The 19555-nt window shown below is 39.3% G+C and overlaps 2 protein-coding genes and 1 non-coding gene across 6 annotated transcripts; all 3 read left to right on the top strand.

Moving 5' to 3' along the window:
• The first annotated feature begins 1048 nt into the window (after positions 1 to 1048).
• trnap-cgg lies at positions 1049 to 1120 on the top strand. Its single transcript has one exon. It is a non-coding gene; the product is annotated as a tRNA-Pro (tRNA).
• A 29-nt stretch (positions 1121 to 1149) lies between these two features.
• Positions 1150 to 6728, top strand: thap12b (THAP domain containing 12b). 3 transcript variants are annotated; one of them, XM_027174033.2, is made up of 5 exons: positions 1156 to 1694; positions 3200 to 3320; positions 3647 to 3754; positions 4372 to 4408; positions 4498 to 6728. In XM_027174033.2, exons 1-5 carry the CDS (start codon positions 1606 to 1608, stop codon positions 6360 to 6362), a joined length of 2220 nt encoding a protein of 739 aa, XP_027029834.1. In that variant the 5' UTR covers positions 1156 to 1605; the 3' UTR covers positions 6363 to 6728. The 3 variants fall into 3 exon arrangements, with proteins under 3 accessions (XP_047676792.1, XP_027029834.1, XP_047676793.1); XM_047820837.1 differs by lacking the exon at positions 1156 to 1694 and adding an exon at positions 1754 to 2108; XM_047820836.1 differs by lacking the exon at positions 3647 to 3754 and having other exon boundaries at positions 1150 to 1694.
• A 1362-nt stretch (positions 6729 to 8090) lies between these two features.
• On the top strand, positions 8091 to 18045 carry map6b (microtubule-associated protein 6b). Of its 2 annotated transcripts, XM_027173925.2 has the most exons (4): positions 8091 to 9080; positions 11010 to 11229; positions 12849 to 12897; positions 16619 to 16671. In XM_027173925.2, the coding sequence occupies exons 1-3, from the start codon at positions 8404 to 8406 to the stop codon at positions 12891 to 12893; spliced, it is 942 nt and encodes a 313-aa protein (XP_027029726.1). In that variant the 5' UTR covers positions 8091 to 8403; the 3' UTR covers positions 12894 to 12897; positions 16619 to 16671. The 2 variants fall into 2 exon arrangements, with proteins under 2 accessions (XP_027029726.1, XP_027029725.1); XM_027173924.2 differs by lacking the exon at positions 12849 to 12897 and having other exon boundaries at positions 8093 to 9080; positions 16619 to 18045.
• Positions 18046 to 19555: the final 1510 nt, after the last annotated feature.

The raw sequence follows: 19555 nt of genomic DNA, 5'->3' as shown, positions 1-19555 counted from the left end.
TGCCAGGATGCCATGAATGTAAATTCTACCTCAAAGTTTGTGTTGTGCGTTTCGATGCTCTTATACTTGTAGTGTTTAAGTTAGCATAGCCTTTCTGTCAGCTTGAACCATTCTGGCCATTCCACTGTGATCTCTCAACAACGTATTTCTGCCTTTTGTTTTTCACACCATTCTGTGTGAACCATAGCAACTATTGTTTATAGAAATCCCCTAAGAAAATCTCAGAAAATCTATAATACTACAACCAGCCCATCTGTCACTAAAGACCATGTATTTTTCCTCTAAATCTGATCAGAACATTAACTGAAGCTCTTGACCTATATCTGCATGATTTATTTTTGCACTGTATGGCTAAAGGTATGTGGACACCTGATCATCACACCCAAAACTTGTCCAAACTGTTGCCACAAAATTAAAAAAGCCTGCAATTGTGTAGGATCCATTTGTATGCTGTAGTATTACAATTTCCCTGTACTGGAATTAATGGGCATGCCTCTGTGCATAAAGCAAGGTCCATTGTTTCCAAGGATGGTGTGGAAAAACTTGTGTCCTGCACAGAAAACGCTGACCACCAGCCATTGTAACACCAACTCCACCTCAGATCTCCTCAACCAACAACAGTACTTAACCTTACTTATACATTTACAGCATTTGGCAGATGCCCTTTTAAGGTTAAGGGCCTTGCTTAGGGCCCCAGCAGTGGCAGCTTGGTGGACCTCGAACTCACAACCTTCCAATCGGTAGCCTAACTCCTTAACAACTAGGCTGCCACATGCCCTTGTGTTTTGTAGTTGAAAGAGTACAAATTCTCACAGCCCTATTTCAAAATCTATTGGAATGCTTTTTGCAGAAGAATGGAGTTTATTGTAACAACGATGAAATTAATCTGGAAGGAAATGTTCAACAAAACCATAACGGTGTGATGGTACTGTGTCGACAAACATTTGGCCATGCTTAGCATCAAAATTATAAACTAGAAACGCTTGAAACGCATTGTGGGTGTTTTATGAAGATATGTATTGAGAGAAAGTGCCTGATTGTAGCACGTGGCTCGTTGGTCTAGGGGTATGATTCTCGCTTCGGGTGCGAGAGGTCCCGGGTTCAAATCCCGGACGAGCCCACTTTATCTTTTTTTATGGTCTCTTTTAAAAGGACCAGTAAAAGAATCAAGCTGGTTTGTTATATTGATACAGCTCGGTCGCGAATTAAATGTAAATAACAAACATTATGTAGCTCAAACGCTGTAATTACCTTGCTAATAACGTTTAATACCTAATACCAGAGCTAACGTAGGAAAATACGACGCATTTTCATTCTAAAATCTAACACCGTCTATGAGGTTCAATAATAACATTGTTTCATCAATTTGCCTCATTTTTAAGACGATCTCTACACAAACGGTAGCATTATGGGACGCGTGTCGAAATGCATTCTGGGATAGCAGTTCCGTGCTTTGTTAGCTGTTTTGCTAGCTAGCTAGCTGTGTAGTATGTGGGCGCTTATTTAGTGGGGAAAATAAAAACCGTCCCGTTTAAATACGCCCGATATAATGCGTAGACTGTGAACAGTAACTGTTTATTCATATTAGTTTTATTTAAAAACAAAATGCCAAATTTTTGCGCGGCTCCAAACTGCACCCGGAAAAGTACTCAGTCTGATCTGGCTTTCTTTAGGTTTCCAAGAGATCCTGAGAGGTAAGTGTGTTTGTTGTTAGCAAACTAATACGTTTAAATCAATAAACCGAACACCAGCATGTTCATAAGAAACGTTACAAGCGTATATGCAGACTCAAACACCTTTCAGTAAGCAGTTCGTCACAGAGAAGACGAATCATGTATGTGTTAGCTAGAGAAGCTAAGGTAAATAGCGTATTTGTTTTACCACCCGTACTCCGAAAAATCGCTCGCGCTCTCATGCTGTTTTTTAATTGGCTTGTAATTTGTTTGGTCATGCTGTCAGCAAATCACGCCCGAGGACGCGGGTTCTGTCAGAATACGGGTATGGATAAAAGGTTTTTATGATTGAGCAATGGGTTGATGAAAGTAAGCAGTGCCTGAGACGACCTCAGGAAGTAACCTTAAGAGAATCCACGGGGGAAAAAAGTCAAGGTTTAATTATGAGTGTCATGATTTCTGTCTTTATAATTTTTTTTTGCTGCTTTGAGTAAACTTCAGTTAATATTTCATTCAGAATGTATTCATAGACTCTATACAGTAGGTGCACTTTGTAAACAATTACTTACTCTAAGCCGATTGTACAGGGTCTCGCATTATCAATATAATGAGCACCAATGGTTTAAAAGTTTGTGGACACATGACCTTCACACCCAAAAGTGCGCTTTTACAAAATGATAGAAGTACATAGTTGTGTAAGTTGTTTTTGCACACTATAGAATTACAATTTTCCTTCTGGAACTGAGAGGCCTAAACATGTTTCAGCATGTGCATAAAGCAAGCTCCATGAAGACATGATTTCCAAGACAGGAGTAGAAGTAGTAGAGTAACCTTCCCAGACCCATGAACTCAACCCCACTGAACATTTTTGAAATAAATTAAAAACACTGACTGCTCACCAGGCCTTCTCACCCAACATCAGTGCCCGATCTCATAAAAGCTCTTGTGGCTGAACGAGCACAAACCTCCACATTCGCAATCCAAAATCCAGTGGAAAGCCTTCCCAGAAGAGTTGATGATATTCTAAAAGTCTGGAAAGGGATGAAACCAGCCTGTGTGTGATGGTCAGGTGTCCTCATACTTTTGGTGATATATTCAGGTTTTGGAATGTTCTCATTACTGCAGTGACACTGACTGAACACTCAGTGGTGTTTCTGTTGTGATATTTTTTCAGTGATGGACATAATAGTTGAGCTTTGCTGGGTTTTGTAAAATCTTTAATTTTCTGGTCAGATTGGACCAGTTTTTTGGTCCACATTGGAGTGTAATTGGTGTGTTCTCACCTGCCTCTGTGAACTGCCCAGACAGTGAAAATTCATCAGGAATTAATAGGGTAGATAATAAAAGGGCTAGTCAGATTAGACACAAGGTTTATGTGCCCACCAAAGTGGCTAATGCTTCTTATTATGTCAGAGAATGAAGACTGTGGTGTCATTGTATTAGTATTTAATGTTCTGCCAGTTGGAAATGAATCGGAAATGAAAATGAGTGTAACACCTTTTCTAATTCCTTATTCTTGTGGGCAGATGCAGGCTGTGGGTAGAGAACTGTCGGCGTGCCGATCTCGAAGAGAAAACTCCTGATCAGCTAAATAAACATTACAGGCTATGTGCGAAGCATTTTGAGCCTGCAATGATTTGTAAAACGGTGAGTGTGGTTACTTGCTTTCATTTACCGTATCGTTGTAGGTCTCTGTGAACTTGGGTCTGACTCTGTGATCGCGGGTCTGACTCTGTGATCGCGGGTCTGACTCTGTGATCGCGGGTCTGACTCTGTGATCGCAGGTCTGACTCTGTGATCGCAGGTCTGACTCTGTGACGGCAGGACTGTCTGTGACCGCAGGACTGTCTCTGTGACCGCAGGACCGACTCTGCTTGCTGTTTACATGCTGATGAGTTAACTGCCATGTTTTGATGGTTGTTCTTGGCCGTTGTAACCTACGGCTTAATGTTGAATTTTCTATGTTAATACAGAGCCCTTACAGGACTGTGCTGAGAGATACTGCTATTCCGACCATTTTTGACTTAACCAGCCACCTCAGTAACCCACACAGCAGACATCGAAAACGGATAAAAATTTTGGTACACTGTTCTTTTCAACTATTAAAGTTTTAATGAAGATTAATCTACACTAGTATTCTATTGTCTTTATCCTCTCTACTAACATATATAGTAGATACAAGATGGGCTAATTATCCTATTCAACAGCAGTATGTTTGTTTCTGTTTCCACACTGTACCATGTCTCCATACATAGGGGAAATGAACAATTCCAGAATGTTTCAGAGTATATTGTATATATTTTTTCAGATAGCCATTAAGGTTGCCTTTGATAAAAGGTCACGCATGGAAACGATCATTTAAAGGAACGTATTCCAAACATAGAAGATGATCACGTGCATAACACCAAGTGATGAGTCATTCTGAATCCGAAAGTCAGACTAGGGAATTCTGACTCATTCTGAATCAGAAATCTTTATCTTTGCAACGAAATGGCAAATTATGTGGAACATCTTTTGTAAATACTGCTATCTGTTGCTAAAAAATGTCATTTTCCCAGTGTATAGAGACTTTTGGGACACCCTGTACATTAGCATTACGAAGCACTCAATTATACTCTTATTTATATCAAAAGCTATTTGGATAAAATTTTATCAGGTGACGTTTAATGCCATTTCATTTCTGTTTTTACATTTATAGACAGACGAAGAGGTACGGAAAATCAAAGAGCGAAGATGTGAGTATTCGTTACGTCTCAAATTATATCTGTTGGATGCCAGGATTAAAAGAATCTAAAATGTGTTTTGCCTTTTAATTGTTTTTCAGTGGAGTCTTCAATTGAACAGTTGCTCTCAAAAAAGGATAAAACTACCGGTGAGGATGATGCAGAGGTTGAAGATGTACCCCAGCTGACTGCGCATCAGAAAGAACTAAGAGAGTTCCTAAGGTCTTTGTTTGAAGTGATTGTTTTAATAGGAAGACAAAACATCCCATCAAGTTACCAGTCAAAAGAAGAGCCGGCAAACATGAGTACATTTCAGGCTTTGCTGGAAAACCGCATTAACGCTGGCGACGAAGTTCTTCGAGGACGGTTTGAAGCAGCAGCTGTTAATGAGGAATTTTTTCCAGGAACACAGCAGAAGCAGCTGCTGGATGTTTGTGAGCGATGCGTTCGTGACGAACTTCTGCAGGAAGTCAGAGAAAGCCGTTTCTTTTCACTGGTGACTGGGGAGCTCGTGGAATTTCCAGAAGGTCAGCATATCCCAGTGTTCTTGCGTTTTGTGGACCAAAGCAACACTCTCAGGGAGGAGTTTGTAGAGTTTCTCTTGTTTGAAGGAGAGGAGAAGTCTATGGCAGACAGATTGGAGTCTCACATCATGAAGGAATGGGATCTTAACATGGAACACTGCAGAGGTCAGGCACACTCAGGCTCCGGTGTTTTTGGATGTAAGATGAAAGCCATAGCCAACCAACTAATGGAGAAATACCCAATGGCCATGAATACACCATGTGCGACCTATGCACTTAACACACACCTAGCAAACAGTGTTTCACTGACCGGTGTTCAAGTTGTGATGTCAGTTCTTAAAAAGACAGATGCCTTCTTTAAGGCTTCTCCACTACTGCAGGCTGAGCTAGACAGCGCCATTTGCATCCTCTCTCAGGGCAACACAGATAAAGGAGACAAGCTCAAAGAGAACTGTCGTGCCACCTGGACAGAGCTGCATGATGTGTTTGAGATGGTTGTTGAATTGTTAGAGCCGCTTCTGCTCTGCATGGACAGCATACACGACAACGAAGACTTGAAATGGAATGACCAGATTACCAACGACGCTTATGCCATCTCCGAGGCTTTGGCTGACTTCGAGTTCGTCGTCACACTGGTCGTTATGAAGAACGCACTTTCATTCACAAGAGCCTTTGGAAAAAACTTGCAAGGAGAGACTCTTGATGTGTATTTCGCAGCCAGCAGCCTGACAGCCGTCTTGCATTCTCTGCATGAGGTTCTAGACAACATTGAAGTTTACCATGAATTTTGGTTCGAGGAAGCTGTAAATCTGGCTACATCGATGGAGATCCCAGTCAAAGTGCCCAGACTGTTCCTCAGAAAGCAACGGGCGATTGAAATGGTAGAAATACAGGCCGAGTCCTTTTACAAAGAATACTTAACTCTTCCGCTCATGGAGCACATCACTCAGGAAGTGAAGGACATGTTCTCGGATAACCATATCAGAGCTCTTAAGTGCCTATCTCTTGTTCCTGCAGTTATGGGCCATATGAAATTTAACACCTCAGAAGAAGCCCATGCGGACATATTCAGAAGCGATCTTCCTCAGCCAGACACACTGCCTGCAGAGCTTCACTGCTGGAGGATCAAATGGAAACACAGGGGAAAGGAGGTCAACTTGCCATGCACCATTCATGAAACATTGCAGCACTCAGACGTCAAGTTCTTCCCAAACGTTAACGCGTTCCTGAGAATTCTGGCGTCTTTTCCTGTGTTGACGTTTGGGGGTCAGGGAGGCTCTGGACAGAAACGCCTACAGGCTTACCTTTCAGACACACCAGTGAGGCATAGGTCAAAGAGTTTGGCTGTACTGAATATCAATTACCATATTAAAATAGATCTAGATGAAATGATTGAATGTTACATCAAAAGTTACCCAGAAGAAGAAAGTCCAAATAAATAGTAGCCCTCAAAGAGACTCAACAGTGGAAATGTTCTCTAAATCACACTGTGCTTGTGAGCATAGGGTAGATTAAATTATTTATTTTTCTAAACGGTGTATATAATTTGACATTTTGCAGGATTATTATTTTGTGTCCAGTAGACATTACTATGTTCAATGTATTTATACTGTTTTCTATTATACAGACCATATGAACCTAAATGCATTTAATCATGTGTATAAACTAGCGTGTATAAATTTCACTGGTGTGAGACTGAAATAAATATGTGAAAGTGAAATCGTTAATGGTCTGAAACATCATGGCAAATGTTGCATTGTTTTATCTGTACTTCATGTACAATGTAAATAAATGCCACTGATTTTTGATATGGCATTCTGACAATTCTCATATTTCAGATGTTTTTGGATAAAAATAAATTAAATTCATTAATTTGTATAGAACATATTTGTAACAACTGACCTTATAGAGTTATAAAGCATCTTTATGGATATTCAGATATATATTTAGATCTGTACTGAACAAGCCAGAAGTGACTGTGTCATGAAAAACAATGATGATGAAATGCTGAAAATACCCAGAAAGAGAAATGACAGAGTAAACTGAATCTGATTGATTTTAATGTGAATGTCCACCTGTCCTCTTCAGTCATTATCATTTTTGGTAAATAGTGTAAATGTGAACCATGACTATGTATCTTTTCTCTCTGTCTCCAGTTTCCAGTCTGCTTCTCTGATATGGCCACTAGATGGTATCTTTAATGTTTCTCTTAGAAGCTTGAAACAAAGGAACATGGGTGTGACTCATCAACTGCCAAGTTCTCCAAGAACTTAACGTGATTCTCTAGGTGTTTCAAAATTCCAGTCCTCAAAGCATGTGAAACGAGCACAATCTGGTAAAATGCAGATTTGCAGATACAAATCTCATCATACTCATCTGTTACAACATCTAGGTTTACTAAATGTGTTAGTGTTACAAAACCACCAAACACTAGAGCTATGATTTACTTAAGAGCACAAGCTTACTTCCTACTAGAGAGAATACTTGAATTAAATGCACACAACCCAAACCTACATTGATCATGCAGGGCATGTCACTATTTTGCATGACAACTTAGGGAAATGTTAATTTTAGATTTCTTTGTCTAACTGTCAACTAGTGTTTTCACACTCCTCCAAAGAACATAATACTCTGAGGACAAACTGTGATGTTGTTATATATATTAAAATAAAGATTTGATATATTTGCTATAATACACTCCATTCAGCTAATCGAGTTGAAGTGGGTGTGCCATAGCAGAGAATAAACGCTAAAATGTTCAGAATTTCAAGGTACAAGGACAAGGTACTTGTGAATTGAACAAATTACATACATTATATAGTATAAGTCTCGTATATAGTATAATATAATATACCTATAATGGCTTGTATAAAGCTCTTTGCTTGCAATTTTTCTCATTAGATATTTTTTCCAAATTTTACATTCATTTCTGAAGCAAACTATATTATAGTCCTTATAAATATTAGTACATAAAGCCAGTATAATATTACATTAAGAAAGCCCAATGTATTCCAATGACTAAGAGAATATGACCGATTTTGACAATGTATTGAAGTGAGGGTTTAGACAGTTCGGACGGTAAAAGTGTGATTTATGTTAAAATGAATAATGTTATACAGACTCGGACATGAAGTGGTTAAATTGGGGGCGTGGCCTGTGGATGCCGCTGTCCAGCCGCAGCCGTCTGCAGGTGACGGGCGATTTTACGCAGCAATCCTGCACAACCAGGCGGGGCCGCGCTCACACTCATCAGGCCTTTAAAACTAATATTTGGGGTTATTTTTTTCTGCGAAGAGGTTAGGGGTAATTTAAAAGGAAACTATTTTCGATTGGAACACCACTGCAGGATTTTATGGACTTCGCCTTCTGAGCGTAAATCCATCACAAGAGGAAAATTCGCGCTTTTATCCGTTTAAAGGGGAGCGGGTGAAAACCCGATGCCTCATTTTTCCTGGTTATAAATCGCTGCTGCAGGTCTTCGGCATGGCGTGGCCCTGCATCACTCGCGCCTGCTGCATCAACCGCTTCTGGAGCGAATTTGATAAGGCGGACATCGCTGTGCCCCTCGTCTTTACCAAGTACTCGGACGTGGCCGAGGTGCGGCATCTCCATCCGCAACCGGGCCCGTTAGCGCAAGCCCATCATCTTAGCGCGGTCGCCATAGAAACAGAGCCCGCCCACACCGCGCCACAAGAGTCGGCTGCAGCATCAGCATCTTCAGCAGCGCGCGGATCGTCCGTCACGCGCCAGGACTTCAAAGCGTGGACAGTCAAACCGGAACCGAGCTGCAAACCCAAAAATGAGTACCGCCCGTGCCAGACACCGTTCAATAATGAGACGCAGTACCAGAAAGATTATAAACCGTGGCCTGTTCAGAAACGCGGCGATCATCCGTGGATCCCCAAAATCGACAGCAAGAGCCAGAAGCCCGAGCACATGACCGCAGAACCGGACACAGGCATGGAGAAGTGCGAGATAGAAGAGAGAGTAAAAGAGAAGGAAGATGCAAAGGAGGAAAAGAAGAGACCAGTGAAGAAAGAGCAGGATGCTGAGACTGGAGAGAAGAAGAAAGAGCAAAGAGCAGGATCCAGAGGAAGGTCAGCTGCAGATGCTCTGAACAGGCAGATCAAGCAGGAGGGAACCTCCGGAAGTTCATACAGGTAAAAGCTGACTGCAAAGTGACTACACCCCACTCACATACACTTCACACTATGATTATAGGCTGTGCCCCTTGCACAAGGCTCCACTGTGCACAAACCTGTGAGGCTCTCTGCTCTAAGTTGAAGGAATATTGCATGTGTGTGAAGCAACTTAAGTTTTTAAAAATAGAAGAAGACCAAAATTGTGTAGCACTGTTACAGATTCTGACAGCACTATGCAAATGAGTGTTATTGCTTGTAAAAGAAAAAGATTATATATTAGCATATTATTTCACTTTACATACTTTCAGCTATTCTAATCTTTTTCTAGGGTGTATAATTTTTCAATTACTATTTACAGTCAGTACAACATGAAAACCTGAGATTCAATTCTTCCCCTACATCAGTGGTTTAAATGGCATTAATGTTCAGTCTGGTGTAATATTTAGTACAGAATACCAGACTATCACAGCTGAAAAATGACTAAATACTAAATGACTAAAATATACTAACTACTACTTTTAAAATATATATTATGACATAAAACAGTTTTGACTGCATACACGTGTCCTTGTCCTTGTGCACAGTATGTAAGCTAGGGCTGGGCGATATGGCTGAAAACTGTATCACGATATCAGTGTTTCATATTGGTTGATACCGATAATTATTGATATTTTTTATGACCCATTTAAAATAAGGACCAGGAGAAACAGTTATTAAGTTAGAAATGTCAACAACCATGGAAACTCAAATAAATTAAATGTAAACATAAGTCTAAAGTCACAATGAACACTTAACAATTATCTCTTAACATTTAAGGTGCAAAATGAAAGCAAGTGTAAAAAATGCTTAATAAAGTGTAATAAAATTGTGCAAACTGTTAAATATAAACAGAGAAACCTGAGAATTTAGTGCAAGTTTATTGCTATTGCATAATTTGCAGACGACATTGGTCTAACTACAGTCAGACTTATAATATCCAAAAAGCTGCCATACTGGTGAGCTGACTTTTCCTCTTTTATTTCCTCACTGCTGCGCTCATTTTCTGCTTATCAGTCGCCGGTTACTGAAGAGGAATCCAGCAGACCAGCACGAGACAATGATATGGCGCAACCAAACTTGATATTGTTACATGATTGGCTGTTAGCGTGTCACTCTGGCATTCACTAAATTCTAGGGGTTTCATTACCATGACGTAAAGTGGGCGTTTTTCTGGAGGTCTTGGAAGGAGGTCTTTTCTGGAGATCTTTCAAAAAAAGAGCATACCTACGTACAGGTAGATTTTATATTGTATGTGTATTTATGCTTTATTATCTTACAGTTAAGCTATTTTAGAAAAAAAATAAACAACCAAAAACTACGGTTAGGGTTAGATTATCAAATAGGCCACGCCTATCCGATGACGCAATATATGTTACGCTGTTCTGAAATCCTTGGAAATAAGTGCATCATCGTGTCACTTCCTACGTTGTTGGGTTACCAGAGAGTGAGTGCCTTTGTTAATGCAACCAAACGTGCTTCGCAACCTCTGTTTTCTTCCAATGAAGAATAAAAAATATTGAACGTTTTATCGAACACATTTTTTATTGATATCGATCACGTGTCTATCGCGATACATATCGTTATCGTTTTATCACCCAGCCCTAATGTAAGCCTGTTTTAGTAAATAGAAACCAGTGTACTGTCTTAAAATACTACATCAGATTTGTCACTCCTGTACTTCAGAAATCTCTTGAGATGAAAATTCATATACTAATGGAAACAAAGGAAGCAGTCAGAAATATGAGGTACATAAAACACAATACTAAAACAAGTTTAGGTGTTATTTTTGTGTCAAGCTGTCCGAAGCTCTCCTCTGTCAAAGTCTGCAACAATTGCTCTTGGTCTTATTGCAATGTTTCTGGAAAGTCAAAGTCAGAAAATGTACAGCAAATACGATGCTTTTTTCAGGATGGAATTCAAGGCGTACACTGATGTAAAGCCCGTAAAACCGATCAAAGCCAAGTCACAGTACAAATTGTCAATGGAGGAGAAGGCTAATCTGGAGACGAGCTACAACGCCACTTATAAAGGAGAACAGTCAAAACCAGAGGCTGCAGATAACAAACTGCTGGATCGCCGCAGGATACGCAGCCTGTACAATGAGCCCAGCATGAAAGAATCCAGCAAGGTATGCAAGTAGTACAGTACAGTAAGTCCAACATTAAGGACACCTTTAATAGCTTCTGCAAATAGGTGGTTTACTAAATCTAATCAAATAACTCTACTTCTCAGTTACAATATTGAATCTAGACACAAATCCAGGGGGGGCGTTTTACACATTTGTCTTGACATTCATTGATAGGATGTCTAAATCTCCAGACTGGGCTAGAAAGAAATTAGCCCCAGCCACAGTTCTTTACACCGTACTGTGTATTTTTCTTATGAACCTAGTTGGTGCTTGTTCCACAGTGGTAAAATCTATTCCGCTTTTAGCCTTTGGTCAACAAGAATTTGTCAATAAGACAAATAGAAATGTCAAAGCTGAGAGTGAAAGCTTATATTTATATATATACTAATGGTAAAAGTTTGTGGACACCTGACCATCACACCCAAGTACGCTTTTTGATCATCCCACTGTTATAATAACTTCCACCTATTCCAGGAAGGCTTTTTTTCCAGGGAGCATGACTTTGGGGTTGAGGTCAGGACACTGGAGTTTTTCCACTCCAACCTTGGCACACTATAACTTTATGGACCTTGCTTTGTGCACAGGGGCATTGTCATGATGGAACATGTATAGGATTATCCTCTGAGGCACAAAGATATCTTATACAATTGTGTGTTTTCAACCTTGCAGCGACAGTTTGGGGAAGAAACACACATGGGTGTCATTGTCCACAAAACTTTGGCCATATAGTATATATTTTTTACTGTGACTGAGATTGAGGTCTTATACCTGTTAGCCTATTTATACTAGCCAGGCCTGACTCAAAATTACATATGTACTGAATTTTATTATTGCGTGATTAAACCATGTAAAGTTAGTTCAAGCCATTTGCTGAGTGTAGGGCTGCTACATGCTCTGTGCCAAAAATAATTCTGTAAAGGAGATTTATATCTGTTAGATTCTTTCTGATTTATTTATAGTTTTTATTAATACTGTTGTGAAAAGCTTACCATATTTAGTAATTAAGATTTATCAAATACAGTAGATATAAAAAGTCCATATAACCTGCAGAGATATCTGTCAAGTGCTGGGCAATTCCTACAACAACAATCTCTAGTATCCTTTACATATCTAAGCTATGAGGTAAGCTAGAAGAAAGCCCTGTCTCACATAAATAAAAACAATCCAAAGCCCACCTAAATATTACAGTCAGCTCCAGAATTATTGCATGGACAGTCCAGCCCTCGCTATCCCTAACCACAGCTTTAAATTTTACTAAAAGCATGTCAAAAAGTATAAGAATAATTGTATAGACATGTTTGGCAAGACCCCATGGTAAATCATATAGCATCATGCTATGGATCTGCTGTCCTTCACCTGGGAATCATCGATAATTCTAAATACCAAACTATTTTGGCACAAAACCTGTAGGCCTCTGTTAGACAGCTGATGATGAAGCAAAGATGTATACACACGCGCTAACAGTGATGCGCTAACAGTGATGTATAGACTTTTAAATTGAATGTATATAATTACTACTATCTACAGTAGGTGTGAAATTGTATATGCACATACGGGTACAGTAGATCTGATATATGTGTGTAGTTGTATTTATGCAGCCCATCTTTTCATCCTCATAGGGCTGTTCAGACAGTGACAGACGTTCTGTTGTAAGTCTGTTCTAGTCAGGTGTGGTTTTTTTTAAAAATATTTTATACACAAAGCATGGAGGACATGAAGCATCTCAGCCCAGCACACCAACACCATGGCTGAGATGATTAGACCTTTCTCACTGTGGGTCAAATTCAATCCCCCCGCAAGTTAGACAGCCCAAAACTGGCTAATTATGTGACTAAATATCTCACAGATTTACACACAAATCTGCAAGTACAGGCTGATGAATAGTCAGTTTATTCCGTCCTTGGTGAATGGATAGATAGGTGGATCCTGCTAATAGTGGTTGGATGAATGGAAAGATGAATGGAAAGTGTATAGATGGAAGGTTTTAGCAGTAGTCATGTGTGCTGTTAAATTTGTGCTGTCATGCGGGAGGATTGAATGCACACATTATGAATGCTCAGCTTTACAATTAAAAGACCACTCCTTTATTTGCACGTCACAAAAATGAAATTCACTATGAATGGGCTCTATTTTCCCACTATTAATGCAAATGAATAGTGCAAGAATTAATGAAGCACATTCACAAAACTTTCATAATGCACATCTTTAAAAATTAATTATTTATATATAATTATTTATGCATTTACTCCTTTTCATCAGTACCTCTGTAGTAGTTAAGTCATTCTTACAGATGTTATCCTGCAGTTTTTCATCTTAGATTTTACATGACACATGCAGCACAGCCATTTTTGCCTTTCCGGACAAAAATGCCATCTGCAAATGCATGTTGAAATAGGGCCTCTTACTCAAATGACTGCCAAATCTACACTAACAAGAGAATAACAATTTAGAATGAAACAATTCTGAATGAACTATTCTGTGTGGATTTTTGTGTTTATTCCACATTCACTGTCAGTCACAGAATTATTGGCACCCTTGGTAAAGATGGGTAAAAATGTTCAGGAAAATAGTTTTTCTGCTTAATTAGCTAAACACTTTATTCATTCCTTTATTTACTTTCCTTTTACTCTTTTGGTTTGGCCAGCAAGCTAAGTTGGTCAGCCTGGACTACTCTAACCCCACCCATAGATTCTAGCTTTTTCTGGGCATTCACAGACATTCATTCATCCATTGTCTAGACTGCTTATAATACTGGGTCACCTAAGCAGGGAACCTGGAGCCAATCCCAGGAGACTTGGGGCATAAGTCAGGGTACACCCTGGACAGGTTGCCAGTCTATTGCAGGGCACAATTTCACACACAATTGCATACACACACACATTACAAAGATGTGACAATCAGCCTTCAATTCATTTCTTTGAACTGTGGGAGAAAACCGGTGTACCTGGAGGAAATCAATGAGGCACAGGGAGAACATGTACAGTCCACACACAATCAAACCTCCAACCCTGGAGTGTGGGGAAAACTAATCCACTAATCCACTAATCCACTGTGCCCCACTGGATTCACAGACTTTCAAAAGCCAATTCTGAGATATTTTCTGGCTGCTGGGTCTGCACCATGGTCTACATCCACTGGGACAGGTATGATCTTTAGAAGGTGTCTGAACCAACTCAACAATCTTCTCTTGATTTGAAGCGCAGCTCTATTTGTAGCCTCTCACATTTACTAATCTCCTCAAACTATCACAGAGAGTAAACCCAGCAACTGTCTGAAGGCACATTGTTCAGTTACTACACGCAGCTCAAGGTGAGAATAGAAATGTAGATTAATAAGACATACCCTTGAATGGGTTCATTAGTGGGTCAACTGTTTGACACTGCCACAGCCAAGGCGACCTGGTGGGAAAGATAGTACTATTTTGTCAAACAGAGTGACAGGCATCTGTGAGCTCAGGTGTGTGGAAGAGGGCAGACCGTGGTTTCATCTGAAAGTGCCCTGCCATGAGCAGCAGGTGGAAATCATACAGGAAGCTAGCTTCTTGGAGGAAGTATGTAATAGCAGTTTGCTAGCATCTAGGAGGAAGCATTCCTAGTAACCTTTCCTAGTGGGTAGTTTTAAAACCGGCCCATTTTTCCACATTGTACTGTTTCCTTCAGAACCGTGGCATAGACTTGTCTGGGGAGGCTGGTGGGTGAGATTCCCCAATATGTGCAACACACCCTCCAATCCCTGTAATAAGATCTTCATTCAACACTAAAGAAGCAAGTCTGAATTGACTGTAAAACACCAGAGCTTTCTAACACTGCCCCATGAAGGGAATGCATGGATTTTCTTAAAGTGCTCCTGCAATTGCTCAACAATATCCTCAATAGAGATCAACACCCCCTTCACTTGCTTACTAAAGCTTATGAATGGTCTCTTCTCCTTCTTCTGAACGAATGGTCAGAGCATCTTTTAGCCCAACCCAAAGTCTATTAACAAGCTCAAGCTTTCACTTCTATAACTGTTTTATTTAAACATTAGTCAAAAAGCCTTCTTCATCAGCTTGATGGTTTTTTCAGCACTGGTGTCCATTGGTGTGTCTTAAAGACGCCCATATAATGGCTGATTGTCCTGATGTCAGTAACTTTATTCTGCACACTCTTGCTTCAATTAAAGTACCATCAGATAAAATTAAATCACAGTGGTCTCTCTTCTGTGAACATAAATCTGACCTGCTCTGTTCAGTTGGAACAAAAAAGTTTATTGAGAGCAAAGACTCAGGGTAGATATAATGTAAAAATGAGGATGATTATACAGATAGGAACCTATTCACTATAGCTAGTTATAATGGAGTGCCTGTGGTTTTGCTCCCTTGATTAAGCTGCACTGAGACTAACTAGTTTGGATGCATGGCACCATAATGTCCATGTATTCTAACAATAATGTCCATAATGTCACAAGAGATTGTAAATGAAAGTCTGGCTGCTTCTACCAGGACAATATCCAAAATAATTTCCAAACCCATACAAATGATTACAGAATCAAGCTTTTGACATGACCATTTCAGTCCCGTGACCTGTACACCTATTTAAAACCCATGAAGTGAAATGTAGAGGAGAGTCCAGAAGAGACGATATAGGACCCAGGACTCTGGAGTATCTGGAGACATTCTGTAATGAGAAGTTGACTCAGATCATTGCTCTTTATTCTCTAGTCTCATCAAACATTACAGGAGAAGAATTAGTCACAAAGGAAGGTTGCACATAAAGTGCACATAGTATTAAAAATAAGAAGCAAGGGTGACAATATTTGTAGCACATGTAGAATTGTTAAAATAACAAAACATATATTTTAGTGTGAGATATACAGCTAATTGATAGAGGTGTGTGCTGGGCTATTTTTAAAATCCCAATCCTACACATTCCCGCTAATTTTGTTCACACCCAAACGTAATATTTTCTACTGAATTTAGTTGGTTCTACAAGAACAAAACAACAAAATCATTTACTGAATGAATGAACACAATCTTGTCTAATTTGCACTCGTGTCAATAACCATTACTTTTCTTGGTCCCACAAACTTTCTGACCGCCTGAACCCACCCGCATGACAGTAATATATGCTTGCTCTAGTCCCATAGAATCCTAATCCCAATGCACACCTCTAACATGAAGACATTTTTATAACTCTTTTTATCTTTACCAATTTTTACAGATTTATTTCATGTATGTAATCACAATACAAAGATGTTTCTAAAGAAAAAAACAAGCTGCTTGTATTTAATTTGGAAGTCATAATGCATGTAATATATTTATATTACAAGTGCAGTATGTGGTTGATAAAGTATTACTCATGTCTTTGTCTTTAGAGCTAATGTGCTAAATATCTGACTTTTGTGCCTACAGTCAGAGAAGCCGGTTGCGTCCCACTCCAAACCCAAAAAGACGACAAGCCATAGTAAAACAGCAAGTAAAGCTAAAGCAAGGCCGAACACTGGCACCCAACCTGCCAAGAAGAAAAGCTCTGTGAGCAAGTTGGAGTTAAAGCCAGATGGAGGAGTCACCAAGAAAAGTAAAGAAATGATTAACAGACTGGCTGAGGGAAAAAAATAAATGCAATTCTGTGTGGATTTGGGTGAAAGTAGTCTGTGCTCTGCTGTTAGAAGACTCACTTTTATTTCAGCCCAATTTCAGTCATTAAGGCTTTCACGTATGGATTGTGGATTTGGATTTGACAGCTTGCTTTGCCTTGAATGTGGCATCACTGCATAATTCACACTGATCTTTTTACACAGGCCTTAAGCTTTACTGCATGAAATTTGCCCTTACCATAAATGTTTGATTAGAAATGTACTATAAGAAATTTGTAGCTATTACCATTGGGCTTTAATCACATAATATTCATATAAACACTTATTACATACCCCAACTGGATTTAAATCATATATAATATGTACTGATAAGAGGTATTCATTAAATTGCACATATATCTGGCTCCTAGCATCTTCCAAGCATCCCACTAACTAATTATTAAAATGGTATTGCAAATAGCGACATCAACAAACACTAACAATGAGCCAGATTTCTAGTATGTTTTCTCACACGATAAAATTATTAGTGCATGAACTTCCACAGTCATAATTCATTGTCCAGTGCACTGCTTTTTCATCGTCATCAAAAAACTGCTGCTGAAACATTAAGAAATCATTATGAAATCTTTCCGTATACACATGAAAACAAAAGAAATGATTGTTATAAAATACAGACACCACCTTTCAGTCTGAAGAATGTGAGTGTCACCCAGCCGCTCTGTGTTTTTGTGTTCTTGTAGCATCAAACACGAACTCCTTCAAACTGAATTTTTCAAAAGTGTCGACATACCAGTGTCCTGTGTGATCTGCTGTGTGCTGTGTAATGAGAAATAAACAACTCTTTTAGGCTTAAAGTTACCTGCTATAACCTCATTACTGTTTGGTCTGTTTAATGAATATGATGTTTGAAGCCATTTTTGTTAAAATTACTAATAAAAATGGTGGAAAGATTCTTGCAGGAGGACGCATGGCTTCGGTATGCCTCTTTAATTTTTGATAACCGTTGTTTTGTTATTATCATCCCAGCCATGTAGGTCACAAGATGGGAGAACCTGTAGACTTCATGGCACACATTCTTTCACCATTCTTTAAACATGCTGTGTACAATTCACTGGGTGCTATCTTCGAGCTATGCTGTCCATTAGAGAATTTGGTGCCTGAACACACCACCTGATGCCACTGCAACTGCGATGTATTTGTATGAGTGATGTTCTTGTGGTGTTCGCTTGCCTTGAATAAAATCTCTAAAGCAGAGTCTGTGATATATTGATTTATTTGAGTTTATACCCTTCAATATTCAAAGTGGATTCTGCCTTCCATCTCTCCATTTTAGTAATTGCTAATTATGGTGAATTAAGAATAATAATCTACAAGGATATAGCTGAGTCAGTGAAGATTAAGAACCCAATAGACCCAATAGCAGGTCTGAGATTTGAATTCATAACATTCATGTCAGTAGCATGTTTAGCACAATAGCAACCTAAGCTACTGACTTAACATTCATTTCAACCTCAAATGAAATAAACCAAGGGTTACAGAGAAACGAATCCACCTGATAGTTCACTGTAAGGGAGGAATATTTTTTAATCCTCATAAAAAACATGTCAAAAGTTTCTTTATCTGGGAATAGATAGAAGATGGGCTTGTCTGGGGAGAAGAGGCTTTGGTGTGGCATAGAGATGGGGGGGTATGGCTTGTCTGGGGAGAAGGGGCTTGGGCGTGGCATAGAGGGGGGGTGGGGTGGGAAGAGAGGGGGAAGGGCTTGTTTGGGGAGAAGAGGCTTGGGCGTGGCATGGGGGTAGGGCTTGTCTGGGGAGAAGAGGCTTGGGCCTTGAGAGAGGGTGGGAGAGGGAGAGGGGGTAGAAGGAGGAGGGGGAGAGGGGAAGGGAGAAGAGAGGGGGAGGGGAGAGAGAGAGATAGTGAGAGATTAACAAAACAGAATTTATATCTAAAGGTCAGCAATCAAAACACTTGAATGTGGAGTATATAATGTATAATATCTATTATTTTAAATGAACCCTTTCCTATTAAAGAGTCGATTTCATAACGGTCCATCCACTTCTCTCCATTCTTAACAATGTAATCAAAATTGTCGTCATCATCATAGCCATCATTGAAATCTTTCAATTAAATTCAGTTCTAATTAAACTTCACAGTTTAATGTTGGTCTAGACCAACTTATTTTTTTTTACATGAATTATTTCTAGCAAGCAGATCCACTGCATTTTTTTCTATTTCTACTCAGGGCAGGGAAAAAAGTTGGTAATGAATTCTGTCCTCTGACGTCTAAAATAATTGACATTTTTAATAATATACCTCTTTAACATAGTATGCGCCTGCTGTGATGTTGGAAACGAGGACATCTTGTGGCCAGTCTGAATATTGCAAGTCTGCAGTTTTCATAGATTTTTAACCAGTGAAATACTAAAGGGTAAATCTGACAGATTAATTATTTAAATTAATTATTAACTAATCATTTAAATCAATTAATCTGTCAGATTTACCCTTTAGAATTTCACAGCAGGCGCATACTATATTAAAGGGGTGCATTATTAAAAATGTACCCCTTTAATATAGTATGCGCCTACTGTGATGTTGGAAACGAGGACATCTTGTGGCCAGTTCGAATATTGCACGTCTGCATTTTATATAGATTTTTGACCAGTTAAATTCTAAAGGGTAAATTTGACAAATTAATAATTTAAAATTAATTATTAACTAATCATTTAAATTAATTTCTGATCACATGTCT

This window comes from Tachysurus fulvidraco, chromosome 11, assembly GCF_022655615.1.
Source record: "Tachysurus fulvidraco isolate hzauxx_2018 chromosome 11, HZAU_PFXX_2.0, whole genome shotgun sequence".
Classification (NCBI taxonomy): Eukaryota; Metazoa; Chordata; class Actinopteri; order Siluriformes; family Bagridae; genus Tachysurus; species Tachysurus fulvidraco.
The sequence above is the reverse complement of the archived record's forward strand: the minus strand, read 5'-3'. Positions and strand labels throughout refer to the sequence as shown.

Coding starts and splice junctions, on each gene's coding strand:
- thap12b (XM_027174033.2), top strand. CDS start 1,606: ATGCCAAATTTTTGCGCGGCTCCAAACTGCACCCGGAAAAGTACTCAG. Junction 3,755..4,371: donor GAAAACGGATAAAAATTTTG/GTACACTGTTCT, acceptor TTACATTTATAG/ACAGACGAAGAGGTACGGAA. Junction 4,409..4,497: donor GAAAATCAAAGAGCGAAGAT/GTGAGTATTCGT, acceptor ATTGTTTTTCAG/TGGAGTCTTCAATTGAACAG.
- map6b (XM_027173924.2), top strand. CDS start 8,404: ATGGCGTGGCCCTGCATCACTCGCGCCTGCTGCATCAACCGCTTCTGG. Junction 9,081..11,009: donor ACCTCCGGAAGTTCATACAG/GTAAAAGCTGAC, acceptor TGCTTTTTTCAG/GATGGAATTCAAGGCGTACA. Junction 11,230..16,618: donor GCATGAAAGAATCCAGCAAG/GTATGCAAGTAG, acceptor TTGTGCCTACAG/TCAGAGAAGCCGGTTGCGTC.